The sequence below is a fragment of the Ammospiza caudacuta genome, chromosome 16 (genome assembly GCF_027887145.1).
Source record: "Ammospiza caudacuta isolate bAmmCau1 chromosome 16, bAmmCau1.pri, whole genome shotgun sequence".
In the NCBI taxonomy this organism is placed as follows: Eukaryota; Metazoa; Chordata; class Aves; order Passeriformes; family Passerellidae; genus Ammospiza; species Ammospiza caudacuta.
Genome location: NC_080608.1, coordinates 11,058,520 through 11,072,693, shown reverse-complemented (window position 1 = coordinate 11,072,693; position 14,174 = coordinate 11,058,520). Strand labels below are relative to the sequence as shown.

At 49.3% G+C, this 14,174-nt stretch overlaps 1 protein-coding gene across 1 annotated transcript in view; it reads left to right on the top strand.

The window, feature by feature from the left end:
• The first annotated feature begins 137 nt into the window (after positions 1–137).
• The window catches only part of LOC131564640 (collagen alpha-1(XXIII) chain-like), a 180,676-nt gene continuing 166,639 nt past the window's right edge, over positions 138–14,174 (top strand). Inside the window, 2 exon segments of the mRNA XM_058815160.1 lie at positions 138–359; positions 4,131–4,200. Coding sequence (XP_058671143.1) covers positions 138–359; positions 4,131–4,200 — 292 coding nt within the window.

Genomic DNA, 14,174 nt, shown 5'->3' with positions numbered 1-14,174 from the left:
GCGAGCGCAGGAGAGCGGCCGCTCCGCAGCTCCGGCCCCACGCCCGCGGCGCGCACGGGGCGGCGCTGGATGCGCCGGCGGCGGGAGGCGGGCGGCAGCCGAGCGGGACCCCGCGCAGCGGCGCGGAGCGCGGCGCGATGAGCGCGGGCAGCGGCAGCGGCGCCGCCGGCGCGGCGGGCACCGCCACCTCCGCGCTGTGCCTGCTGCTCTCGCTCACCGCCGTGGCCGTGTGCCTGCTGCTGGGCGCCAAGACGGCCGAGCTGCAGGGCCGGCTGGCCGCGCTGGAGGAGCGGGGCGCCGCCGGGCACGGGCCGCTGCTGGACGCGCTGCAGCCCCGCGTGGAGCAGCTGTTCCGCGAGGTGAGTGAGGGGCGGCTCCGCTCCGCCGCGGGGTTCGCTCCGTGTGAGGGTCGGGGAAGGCGCTCCGGTCCCGCTCCGCCGCGGGGTTCGCTCCGTGTGAGGGTCGGGGAAGGCGCTCCGGTCCCGCTCCGCCGCGGGGTTCGCTCCCTGTGTCACCGGCTCCTCATCCTCTATGAGAAAACTTACTCCCTTCTACCAAACTTTCCGCTTTTTGCTGCCGTTCCCATGAATCAAGCGTAGGGCGAGGCGTGGCAGATCCCACGTTGATTAGCCCCAGGTGAAGGGTCGGCAGTCGAAGGCTAGAGGACATGCGACTTTCCCCCTTATTCTATTCACTGACACAGGTAACCCGAGTGCTTTAACTATTTGTCTTGGGATTTAACGGACCATAATTTCCCCGTTAGAAATTATGAACATGATCCCCACTATCTGGACTCTCTGTCACAGACTATTGTGGTCTGGCAGCGCAGAACTGATTTATGGAGGGCAGAGGAGACCCGCCACTTGTTACTTCACTTTCAGTCCTGGGGTTTTCTGAAATTATTCAATAAATATTTCTGTGCTGAACAAATCCGCCTACATGGAGAACTATTGTCCACACTGATGCCCTTCTCAGTGCCTAACTGAACCAAATCTCTGGGAGAAGTTACACTTTATCCCAGGGTTATCTTTTTCCCGATTCTGATGTTTAGGTTTGGGGCTTTTTACAGGCAAGGGGGACGTGAAGGGCTCCATCACTCATAGAATGTGCTTGAAGATCCCGCTGTTGGTTTGCTGGATTTGTATAAACAGTAGTTCGTAAAGTCCAGCAAGATTCAACACGGCTTGTGGGGCTGCTGAAGGGCACCCCTGAGTGATCAGTTCTGACATCTGGGGAAGGTTTTACACTGGGATTTTATTAATGGCCTGACTGCGGTGCAAAACATGCGTTAAAATCATGACAGCCATGAAGCCTCAATCATGCAAAAATGTGTTTGTATGTGGAGCTCTGTGAAAGCTCTGGGGCTGTGAGCAGGGATGGAGGCAGTGCTGGGGGCATGGGGAGACAATTCCTCATGCTGTGTGTTGCTGTTGGAGCTAGGGTGAGGCTATTGCTGGCACCACCACAGCATGTTCTTTTGCCTGGAAACTTGGTTGCATTGATGTGCCTCGATAAAAGTGAAATGTTAAAATATTTTTGTGAAAACCCCGAATACCAGAGTAGGGGGGGGGGGGTGCCTGTGAGGCGTAGTCACAGCCTCTAGTTAATGTCTGTTCTCCAGGCAGGAATTAGCCTGCCGGTTGTGGCAGTGGTTCTGTTCCAATTACCCCAATAAATGTGCTTAGCAATGGGAATGGTTTCTGTGGCACTGCCTAAGATCATGTGCAACCTCTTGCTGAGATTTAGTTAAGTGTGGAAAGCTTGTTTTGTACTGGGAATGCTCAGATGGAGTTTGTACAGGGGAAAATAAAGCAAAACCACATAATTGGGTTTCTAATGGAAGAGTGAGCTTGTTTAAACATTTAGTATGACCAAACTCTTGTCAATGCTAAAGCAAATGTTGAATCAAGCAACAAATTTGATGCGTCCATAGTAGTAATTGCACTATCTATTAATGGTCATTTTAAATGGACCTCTTGATTTATGGTAAAGTTTCAGAAAGTGTTTCTTGCCCAAACTCTGTTACATAAGACCACTCACTTGTCAAGCAACTGCTGCCCTTTCTGTGCTTGAGAGTTTCTGGAGAGTGAGAGAGTATTTCCATCGTCATGAACATCAACTGATGCCTGGGGTCAGTTTTTTGTTAAATTCTGTGTTGGTCCTCCTTTGAAGTTTACCACAGTATTTCAGAAGTGAAACCAAAGCTCCATACACTCTCTGTGCATGACCCAGCATCCTTTGTTCTCTGCCACGACCCAAAAAGCTTCATCCATGTACCAGAGGAGGGGTTTGCTGGCATAATTTATGGCAGAGCTGTGTAGAGAGAGCAGCAAATAGAACACCAACACACTGGCTCTGCTCCTTTCAGTGCTGTTTAAATGTTTGGCAAGTAGAAGAGAATAGGAAATAATATAGGAAGGGTAAGTGTGTAGTTAAGGTAATGGAAGCCAATTTGGACAAGAAGGATTTAGTTTCTGGCTCTGTGACAGGCATCCATGTAACTCTGGAGAAATTGCTGATTTGGCTGTGGCAGGACCTTGCCCTGCCCTTGGCTCGTCCCGTTAGTGGGATGTGCTGCAGGCTCCTGCTTTGATGCCCTCTGAAACATTGCCAACAGCACGGTCCAGGCGTGGCAGCATCTCCACTTGCTCTGTGTCAAAAGCCCCAGCTCCAAGTGTGTCGTTTTCACACTGGAGGGAAAATATTAACAGGAGGATTATGGAAACATCCAGTTGTTGTAAACAAAGCTGAACCATTTTGTTCACAAAGGATTTATTGTCCGCAGTGTCCAGATTAATCAGTTTCACGACAACAACAATTCAACGGGAGAACAGAGGACTCGCTCCAGGATTCAGATCTCTGCTGCTCCCAGTGATGCCTGCTGAACCAAAAATGTGGGAGAGCTTGTTTTCATTTCCTCGAGCATCTTCATCATCCAAATTACTTTGAAAGTAAACAGATAGAACTTGAGCAACTCTGTAACATTTAGACTGCAGGTGGCTGTCAGAAAAATCTCCTTAGATTTTTTTTTTTTTTGCCACATTTTCTCAAGGAAAGTGTTTTGCAGAAGGCAGCTGGATTGTTCTGGTATTTATACTTCCCCTAGGACAACTTCTCTGTCAGGTGCTATGAAACCGTGTTGATACTTTCAGGACCTCTTAGTGTCACATCCAAGCAGATAGAGGAAGCATAAGATTTCAACAACAGATAAAACTATTTAATCCTCAGAATAAAAAGAAAATAATCTAATTCACAGGTAGCCTAATACCTGAATAGTCCACAGTGTTCAAATATTTGAAAAGAGACTGGGTCATCAGTTGTACAATATCAAGTCTTAACACCCTAAACTGAATAAGTACTTTGAATTTTCTGTCTTTGAAATGTAGGGACTCCAGTTATCAGATTATTGGTTTATCTTTTGGCAAGTACTTTAGGTAGGACAGGGCATTCCTGGAGGACTGAGAGAGTGAAGATGAGCTGTTCCCACCCTTGCTGGGCTGTCCCAGGCAGGGAGTATGCCTGAGCTAATGCAGTGTACCTGTCATCAGGCTCATTAACTTGGGCTTGGCAGTGGGCTAAATGCAGGCACGAACAGTCTGGCTGGCTCAGGGAGCAGCCAGAGTGTGCACACATCTGCCTGCAATATGCCACGTAGACACTGCTCTAGTTTCATGAATTTTTATGTGTTCTAGTTACCCCATTGATGCGATTTTCACTTTGGGGATGGAAACACTGGGCTTTGGTTAGGCCTGAAGGTGGGTGAGCACTCCAGTCTTGACTGTCCTTTACCTCATCCCTCTGCTAAAGAAACCTCTAACACTCCACAGAGCATGAATTTTGAGCGCAAAATCAACCAAATCAGGTCAAGTTTGAACATAGGACTTGTAAAGGAGCTCAGGATGAATCCTCCCAATGGAGCTTTGCTCAAGGGACTTTGGGATGTGCAGGAGGAGTGTCTGCCTGCTTTCTGTGGAGCTGTAGGCTGCCCAGAAACATTTCATATTTCCGTGCTACTGTGGCATGGGACATTAAACCCTTACCCTCCCTGGCTGGTTTGGATGTTGGCATGCATGCACGGTGCTCAGGTGTGATGCTCTCTCTAAAGGGCTCTTTTCATCCCCTCCAAACAGAAACTCGGCGAGGGCCTGGCGAAGCTGCGCACGGCGCGGGAGGCGCCCCCGGACTGCGTGTGCCCCCCAGGTAGGTGCAGGTACAGCCCGGCCCGGGGCCGCCCGCTCCCTGAGCCCCTCTCTCCTGTTTTACACACTCCTTCCATGGAGGGAAATGTGTTAATAAGTGTTTTTCCCCAGCCAAAGCGCTCCAGCGTCTCCCAGTGCCTTGCTTTGGCCTGTTTACAGCTCAAGGAGTTTGAGGTTTGGACAAAAACGATGTTTGGCTATAAGAATAAAAGAGGGAAGAACTTGACTGGGTTGTGAGCCCTGGGTGTTGGGCCAAAACAATTTAGAAGTAGTAACAAAATCACTGGGACTTAATGCAAGTGTGATAATTAAAAGCTGCAGCCTCTCTGCCTTTTCGGAGGGCAGGATTTCTTGTGCTGTAGGAAAGCTGTCACCGATTGTTTAAATTTCCTCCCAGAGTTTAATGAACTTCTAAAACCGTCAAAACTTCCTGTTCTGCTGTGGAAGTGCATGCTCCTTGGAAACAATAAACAGCTTAGATTAGTTTGTAAAGGAACCTCATTTACAGAAATGTTCTGTGAAGTGCTCTGCTGTCACACTGAAGGGTGCGAGTGGCTCTGAGCTGGGGCGCTTCGAGCCTTTATTTTCTTTTTTCTTTTCACAAAAGTAATGAAAGATGGGTGAAAGATGTGCAGTGCTTTGATGCGGGAGAATTCACAGTGTTACAAGGACTTGCAAGCAGCAGAGAGTTCCATTCTAGTTTTAAATAAAATAAACAGTAAATGCTACATGGGGATGGCAGAATAGGCAAAGGGGCAGGGTCAATTTTCCCTGCCACCCTGGATACAAGTCCTACCAAAAGACACAGTGTTAGTCCATACTCGCAGGACAAAAAAAAAAAAAAAAAACAAAACAAAAAAAAAAAAAAAAAAAAAACTTTTTTTTTTTTTTTCCTGTGAGATTATGTTTAATCTCAGAAACATTTCACTAATGATGCTCTTAAATGTACTCGCTGCTTTTCTGGTGGAAGGCTCCCTGTGTGCCTCACTGCCTGGTAACAAAACCCACCAGCTGAGAAACAAATCCTGCTTATTTTCAGCTCTTTGCAAAGTGGTCAAATCAGGTTTCTCTCTTGAGGTGCACAGACCCAACAAGTCCACCAGCCTCATGGGGCTCTGTGGCTGTGTCTTTCTCTGGTCTGGACAAACAGGGCGCTGCTGGTGTGCTTAAATGGTCAAGAGGCTTTTCCTTTGCTCCTCGGAAAGCAATTGGGATTGAAGAGGCTCCTTTTGTCCAGGAAAGTCCCAGTTCTGTTCCGGGTCACTGAGCTGCTGGTTGCCGTGTTTGGGAGATGGGGAGAGAGGAAGGGGAAGGATTTCCCACGTGCTGCTGAGATGCTCGTTACAGTCATTAGGAACGAGACAAAGCGGTTTGCGAGCCGAGGGAAGGAGAGGTGATTCCTGGTGGGTAGGAAACGTCCCATCGGTGGCTGCTCCTGGCCACCACTGCAGGGAGCTGACTGGGGATGTGCTGCTGGACGGTCCTGAAGACTTTTGGCTGGTTTTGAGCAAATCAAAGACATCTTCAGCCGTGTTTCGTTCTTTTTCTCCTGAAAAAGGCTGAATTGCCTTCTGCTCTGTAGTTAAAGAGCTTCAAGGCCTGGAAACACCTGAGAGCCTGTGGCATTCACTGCTGAGCTACACCAGGTTGCAAACCAACAGCTGAGCTTCAATTTGCCTCTGCACTGAAAAAGCAGCCCCAGGTGAAAGGAAAATTTCCTTGTGGAGGGGATGGGGAGATGCTGCCAGCCCCACTCCTGCTTCCCATGGGCAGCTGGTGGGTACCCTGAACACCTGGGCTGGGCGGCTTTCCTCTGCCAATAACCCTGCTAGGCTTAGGAATTCCTCATCAGGGCTGGGTTTAGAGCCAGCTGGGGAGGGAGTGCGTCAGGAGGATGCTCTGTGATTGCCACGCAGGCGTGTCCCCTCCTTCAGTGTCTCTTTATAAAACTCACAGCACCGGCTGCCCCACAGAGCTGCCGTGGGCAGCGCAGGAGCCAACACAGGCTCAGGGCTGGCCGTGCCAGCTGGGCTCGCTTTAAACAAGCCCTGAAATTTCCTAGAAATGAGTCAATTTGGGGTTTGTTTGCTCTTGAGGGGGTGGCGGTTGTTTTTAGGGCACTGTTTTGATACAATTGACTCGCTACACATTCAGAGCAATTTTGGAGCAAGATGGCAACGACCCGCTTAAAAGTTAAATGAGGGTCAAGTTATCTAACTACAGCGAAATCCTAAATCACTGCTTGTAAAACCAAGACTAAAGACAAACACCGTTCCCTCCTGGAAGAACCCCCGACCCAAACGGACCCGTTGTGTGCTTTGTGCTGCTGTTGGAGGTCCCCTGTTTGGCTGTAGGGCGCATCTGGGTTGGCTTTAGGACGGGACCCTGGGGCTTTCCGCGGCTGCGGGGGCCGCTGGCCGGCAGAGGGGGCCCGGCTGTTTCACCAGGGCCACGGAGAGATCGCGATCGGCGAAAGAAACCATAGAAAGACTAAAAATCATCCAGTCCAAGTGCCCTGCAGTGAGCAGGGACATCTCCAGCTAGGTCAGGTTTCTTGGATCCCTATCCAGCCTGAACTTGGGAGTAATAACAATTTGGGGAAAAAAAGATAATTAAAAGAATATATTTTTTAAGCTTTTAAAAAAAATTTCTGTCTCCAGTGCTGAGCATGCTGTAAAAAGTTGCCTCTGCAGTTGCTCTGGGCATCTGTGCACTGCTCTGAGTTGACTTGTTTTGCATTACTCATTCGAGCAAGGCGATGCGGGGGAGGATGACAACAACTTGGTGTCACTTTGAGCCCTTTGTGGTTTGGGCATTTTTGTGGCTGAGGGAGAGGAGAGCATCCTTGAGGGGGTTGAGGCAGCTGGACCGAGTGTGGGTCAGGCTCGGGAAGGCTGTGACAGGCTGGTGACCCCACTCCGGGGCCAGACATGGCCCTTGAGTCCCCTCAGCTATTCGGGACGGGGTGGCAGTGGTTGGATGCTGCGGGCACTGGGCAGGGCCCGGACAGCCTGTCCCCATATGTTGTCCTGCAGGGAAACAGCAGCTTAATATTGTGTTATTGTCATTCCCTAAGCCAGGCCTGTAATGCTTTGCAGAGAGGCCCCTTGTCCCCTTGTGTTCAGCTCTTTCTCTGGTGGGATCCTCACAAAGCCTTTGCTGCAGGATGAAACGCAGCAGGTGCAGGAGCACTGGTGTAGATGGCATTTGGGACAGCCCTGCTGATGGGAGGTGGGTTGAAGGCAGGACTGAAGCTTCACACTGGTAAACAATTTGTTATCAGTTGTGTGGGCTCTGGCTGCCTTCTCATATTTTTTTAAGGATTATTTTTTATTTTTCCCACCTTGTGATTTTGACAGTCCTTTAAAACATCAGGTGCCAAAGACTCTTGTTAAAGGTGGTATTTGCTGTGCTAAAAGTCTTCGAGCTCTGTGACAACAGGTCCCTCGAGAGCTCAAGGTGCTGGATGCATCATGCTAGAGCCTGAGAGCAAATGTTTCCTTAAATCCAGCAAAAAAGGGCTTAAACTAGCCCCAGCCCACAGAGCATGCCTTACCCAGCAGCTGGTCCTTGCTGAATTGTGGACTGAGAGTGTAAAGAGCTCCAGCTCTGCTGGTTGGCTCTTGCACTGTGTATTTCTACATATGCATTGTGTTTCCCTGTGCCTTTTTGTTTAACAGCACCTCTGGAGCCTTAACTCCAAATCTCCTGATGCATTTCCCTGTTTTCATCTCGAGTTCCCGCTGGGACGGTGTCGTATGCTTTTGAACGTATGGATTTATTACAAAACAGCGTTAAATGTTCAGTGTAGTAATCTGATGTTCCAGCTAATATGTGACAAATATTTCCCAATAATGGCTTGGCAGCAGCAGGAGTGCAGTGGTGCTGCAGCCGGCAGGACGTGGATTGCTCCATTTCTCTGCAATTCAAACCATCTGTACTGGGGGAGCCGAGCATTTCAAACCCCCTCCACCTTTGCAGACTCAGCAGCTCCACAGGCTCTCTTGCTTAGATTGTTTATAGAATTTAAAATTTTTTTATAAATAATTTTTTAATATTTACCCTAACTTTATACCCAGAGATCAGCGTTCTCCAGGTTGTCCTGGGAGCCTGGTGTGGCATTTTTTGTGATTTCCAGTGACTTGAAATATCTGATTTTTGCTGGTGCAAATGTTGCCTTCAAGTGTCACTCGCTATCAGCCTTCTCCCAGTGTTGTCTCCCCAGGTAATTAGCACAACAGAATTTCCCTAATTGCTGCAGATCAAGGGGGAGAGGGCTCTCCTGCCTTTGTAGTCCTGACAAATGGCAGATGTTTTCCAGGAGGCCAAATGGGATGCACCCAGCCCTGCTAATTCTGGCTCTTTGTTTTGTTCTCTCCATGATAGCAGCTCTGTTATTGCATCTTCAGGGTCTGGGCCTGCAGTGCCACATTTCTGAGCCCTTCAAGGTAGTTCAACAGATACTGAAAAATATCAATTATAAACAAGTATTAATTATTTTTTCTTAAATTAGCAGTGATCTCTGCTTTTCTGGGTTGCTTTGCTTCTACTGACCTTAAACCTCTGAGGTATTCCTTACACTTACCTAAGATACCCTTTTCTGCTTACTGAAGTCATGAAAACTCAGTATTTTTCTGTAATTTCTATTATATAGAGTGAGACAAAGAGCTTTACAAAATATTCAAGTTTTAAAATGTCTTCTGAATCCCCCTTTGCCTCGGTTTTCTGTACCCTGCCAGTCTCTTCACTTCAGCAGGGTTTGCTTTCTCCATCTGCCTTTGCCCGCAGGAGGCTGGGACATTGGAATTATGGATTAGTGTAAAAAGGATTTTTTTTTGTACTAAACTTACAAGTGCAATCAGAATTCTCTCCTGCACAGAAAAGGCTGTGCCAGGATTTCAAAAAATGAGCCAGAAGCCAAGTGTTAAAGCATCTAAATAACAAAGAACAACTGGCTGGGAAGGACTTGTGGCAAATGGTGCCATTTAAATGCAATTTCTTTCTGTTTCACGTGTTTTCAAATCTTACTCCTTCAAAACTCCAATCTGCAGACCTTAGCAACTTTTGGAAAAAATGCTCTTTGAGCATAGAAATGACTGCTGGCTACCTTCCATCAGCTCCTTCCTGGCGACCATTCCCCAGTCCCTTTTGGATATTTGTGGAAGGCCCCAGGGACATCTGGAGCTGTGTCTGCACGCCACATGTGCAGGGGCTGCCAGTTCCTTGTCCCAGGAGCTACCTGGGATGGGCACTGCCCCCTTCCATCATCTCACTGCTGGAGAGCAGCTGCCACAGAGGGATGGGTCCCCACCTCATCCCTGGGACCTCAAAGCTTTGGCATCAGGATTCATGAAAACCTTGAGGTCAGGGGTTGTTTTCTCGAGTGGTTGCAATAGATGGATATAAATTAAGGAGAAGGAGTTTTGCTTGGTTTGGCATCTCCTCCCAGCCATGTGGGTGCCAGCCAGCAGCAGGGAAAGGAGCCCAAAGTGCCCCTGGCAAGAGGAACGGCTCTCTGGTGGTCCTGTGGGTGGCTGAGTGCTCTGAGGGGGCTGCTGGAGTGGTGACAGCAGCCAGGTGTGTCATGGGGGGCTCTGCTCACAGTTTTGGCACTGTTCCACAGCCCTGCTGAGGAGCTCGTGGTGGTGGGAGCAGGAGGTGCCAGCCAGGTGTGCAGCAAAGGGGAGGAATTTGGGGACTGCTCTCAAACTGACCCAGCAAAGGGCAGGTTTGGGAATTTGGGCACTGCTCTCAAACTGACCCAGCAAAGGGCAGGTTTGGGAATTTGGGCACTGCTCTCAAACTGACCCAGCAAAGGGGAGGTTTGGCTTTGGGAGTTTGGGGACTGTTCCCAAACTGACCCAGCAAAGGGGAGGTTTGGCTCTGGGAATTTGGGCCCTGCTCCCAAACTGACCCAGCAAAGGGAGTTTTGACTCCAGGAATTTGGGCACTGCTCTCAAACTGGGTTCCCCCCGTGTGCTGGCGTGTGAGGGAGGGCACGTCCTGTGTCCCACAGCCACCTAAACAGCACCACCCCTCATGAGCTGCTGTGGCAGCCAGCAGTGACATTTCACGTCCTGCCGAGGTGGCTCTAAGTGCTGGATGTGGCCAGGGCTCTCTGAGGCAGGAAATAGCACAGGATCAGGGCTATTCCCAGAGCTGACGGCGCCTCTGACACACAGGCAGAGCACGAGCTGGAGGCAGTCTGGCCTCAAAACCACTGAGGCAGGGAAATGGGCTGGAGGCATCTTCAGGGAGGCTGGGGCAGGATTCCTCCTGGTGCTGCTTGCTGCATTTGAACAGCAAGGCCTGCAGCAGCCCCCAGTAACATTTGCCTTTAGACCACTTCAGCAAAAAATAATTAAAACTGGTGACATCAATAGGAGAAGGCTTTGAAAATTTATTTTTTCTGAGTCTGCCAAAGTTATTTTGAGTGTAATGAAAACTACAAAAATAAATCTGATGACCATGTCCTCCACAAGAGGCTCTGTGTAACTTTATCTTTGTCTCGACATATGAAGTCATTTACCCAGGCACAGATATTTTTTGCTGCCAACCCCTTCAGTGCTGCCTTTCCAGGGAGACACTCTGGAGCAGGTTAGTTCATTGTTCATGGACTGACTCACCTGGGAAGCTCCTGTTAGTTTCAAGTTGTTTTCCTCCTCTTTCTTGTTCAAATGATGGATCAATGTCATGCAAGTGAACAGTGACTGGGCTGTGCAGAGCTGATTATTGAAAATAGACAGTGCTGGCAGGGAACCTGCTGTACCTCCATCCCTCTCATCAATCAGCAGTGCTGTCATCTCCTGCCCACCCTGGGTGGAACAGGGTGGGAATGTGTCTCACCCTAGCATGCTTTAGCTTGAGTTTTTCAGTCATGCAGTGTTGATAGAAGCAGGTTTTAGCACAGAAATCTTCTGGGACAGTGAGTTACCAGTGGTGTACTCCTGAAGCAAGAGCCAACTTATTTCTCTGGTAGAAGAAGCTCCAGAATGACATTTCATGACTCACATTGCACAGGAATCAGCACCACCTATGGCTGTGGGCATGTAGGTGACAGCGACCAAAACCAAACTTGAGCAGAGGGGCTGTATAAAAGTTTTTATTCTGCTCTTGCTGCACTGGGTGGGTGCCACATCATTCACCAACAGGTTCCATTAATTACCCTTCCCTCTGGCCAGCCCAGACAGAGGCTGGACAAATAGCCCCATCTGCCTCAGCAGCTTCTTCCCTCAGCTTCCCACTTGAGAAATCCTAGACTCTCTACAAAACTGGTGTCTCCTGATTTCCATGACCAGAAACACTTCTTTCCCTGGTGCTGTTGGTTTGCTTCTGTTTTGTTGCTCCCAGACATGGACATTTCATTTGTGTGACTTTGTGGGCTGCAGGGGCAGTAGGTGTGGTGTCCTTTAAAGGATCCAAATATAACTCCATCACTCCTGACACTCCAATAAAGGCTGGAGCAGCAAAGGGCTGAGTGGTGCTTAGCTGTCAGCTGGGGTCAAAACATGAGAAAATCTATCAGTACCTTTTCTGGGTTATTTTACAGACTTCTGGGTTAGACAGTCCCTTTCAGCACTTGTTAAATAGAGTTTTCTTAAAGGAAGGTGTTGTGAGCTCCAGCCCCCGAGCAGTGCTGTGTTTGCACTGCAAATGTGCTCATGCTTTGACCACCACATTGTCAGGGGAGGGAGGAAGGGGAACAGGGGAGTGACACCCATAGCTGGCTGCAGCTGGGAGTCCTAACAGGATTTTAAGCAGTAATTGTGCTGTAGCAGTTGCTCACTGAGGAGTGTGGCTTGCCTGGATTACAGAGGGCAGGGTGTGAATCCAAACAGCAGCCACAAGCGTGGATCACTCACCCTTCCACTGCCACCCAAACAGCACAAGCCAAGCACTGATCACACCAGCTGTGAGCACACTTAGGACTCCAGGTGTCATTTCAGACAGAAAACAGAGAGAGATCAGGAAACTTTTGTCTGTTATTCTCCTTTATTGCAGTAGCTGTCTGTTCAGATCAGCAGTAAAATTATTTATCAAGTCTGACACACAGAGCACCTTGTTCCAGGTGAAGGTGCTGTGACACCAGCAGGTTTGTCCCCACATGTGCTAAGGGACAGGCAGTTCTGACACTGTGATGGGATACTCCTGCACCTCGTTTTTCATGAAGCCAAGCTGGCTGTAGAAAATAGCTCCTTTACTGAGCTACTTTAAAAGCAGCCAGAGTGAGGAATTTGGCCACAGGTTTGTGCATGCATGGTTGTGAGGAGTCTGGAAGCAGCACTGCTGCCCTGCTGTGCTGGCTCCCTTGGCCTGGGGGTGCTGGTGGGATGGCAGGGATGCACCTGGTGGCTGTACCTGGCTGGGGATGTGCTGGATGTGCAGGAACCATGGAATGAACCCAAGGTACACCAGTGTGAGTGGCAGGTCCTCGTGGTGACACTGCAAGGAGAAGCAGCTCGAGGAGACACAGCCAGTTGCTGATCTTTTTTGCGTTGCACCTGTCCTACCATGATAAGCTAGACTGTGAAAAGGCTGGATTTCTTTCTGCCTCAGACCCAGGAGGCAGCAATTCTCATCACTTCCCAGCATGAGCCCAGGGTAATCCCAGCCAGCAGCCAGCCTGGGGGGAGCAATGGCTCTGCAGGCTGAGCCTGCCCACCCAGCTTGGACTGATGGGTATGAGCACTGGGGTTAATGCAGCTACACAGGACACACTCACGTGGTTAACGACCTAATTAAGCCTCCACCTGCTCCTTGTTGTCACCATCAGTCAGTTTTATCGTGTGGCAGAAGAGGTTCTGGTGCCAGGATGCCCCGAACATGGGGCTTTGGCAGCCTGTGCAGCACAATGTGCTTCTTGGGTTTCATCCCTGCAGCAGATGGAGAGAGCTCGTGGCCTTGTGTAGGAGTGAGGCACAGAGCTGCTGGAAATGCAGGAATGACAGATCCCCAGTGCCCCCCAGCTTGTGCTTGTTCGCTTTTTAAAATGTGACCATGTGGACGAAGAATGAGAAAAAGCTGCACGTGCTGGAGGAATAGAGTGTAGCCAGAGGACTGACAGAACAGGGCTGTGGAGAGCCCACCACTGCCTTGAATGCTGATTTGGGGGCAGGAATTCACTTTTTTCTGCAGATTTGAGCTGGGGATGTGTTTGTGAAAGACCTCCCGTTCATCTTGTACCCCATACAGAATCTTGGTTGGGGTAGGGATGTGGGACTGTGTTGGTTGCAGTTGAAGTTGTTCATGTTTCTGGCTCACTTTTAAATTGGGGCCATTTATGTAATTACATATTGAAGGCATTAAAAGAACTTGGCTTCTGCTGAGTGGAGGCTGCCCTTGATGGTTTATTTTTTCACCACGATTGCAATCGTGGCAAGGCATGAAGGCCAAGAAAAGCCAGTCTTTACCTGAGGCTGTGACAGAAATTACATTTTAACCCACTTGAGCAACCCTATGGCAAGAGCCACTGACTTTGGGACTTTCTTCACCTGAAGGTCCTTCAGTGCAGGTTTGCTGGGACATTTATGCCAAGACAGCTCCAGTGAGGGACTTGGCTCCAGCCCATGTGTGATGTTCTCTGTACATTGCAAGAAATCCCATTTTTCTCCCTTTGTTTCTGGCTCTCAGTGGCACAACTGTGGATATTGGCTGTACAAGCAGTAGAGAGAGGCCATGTGTCCCTGGGTGCACCTATTAAACCCTGTGCACCACATAAAAATTTTATCCTTCATGTCCCAGGCTCCTGGGTGGCTTCCCAGCAAGGGTGACATGGTGGAGAGAGAAGTATTCACAAAGAAAAAAACATTAAATAGGTTTGATGATGTTTCCAACCATCTGTGTGTTTGTTGTGAGACTTCTAAAAACTACTGGTGGAGATGAGGTCTGTCAGTGCAGTGCATCTGGAAATGTTTCTTTCTGCTCGAGTTTGTCTGGCTTTTCTCCCCATTTTGTGCTGTCTCTGGGCTGTCCCCA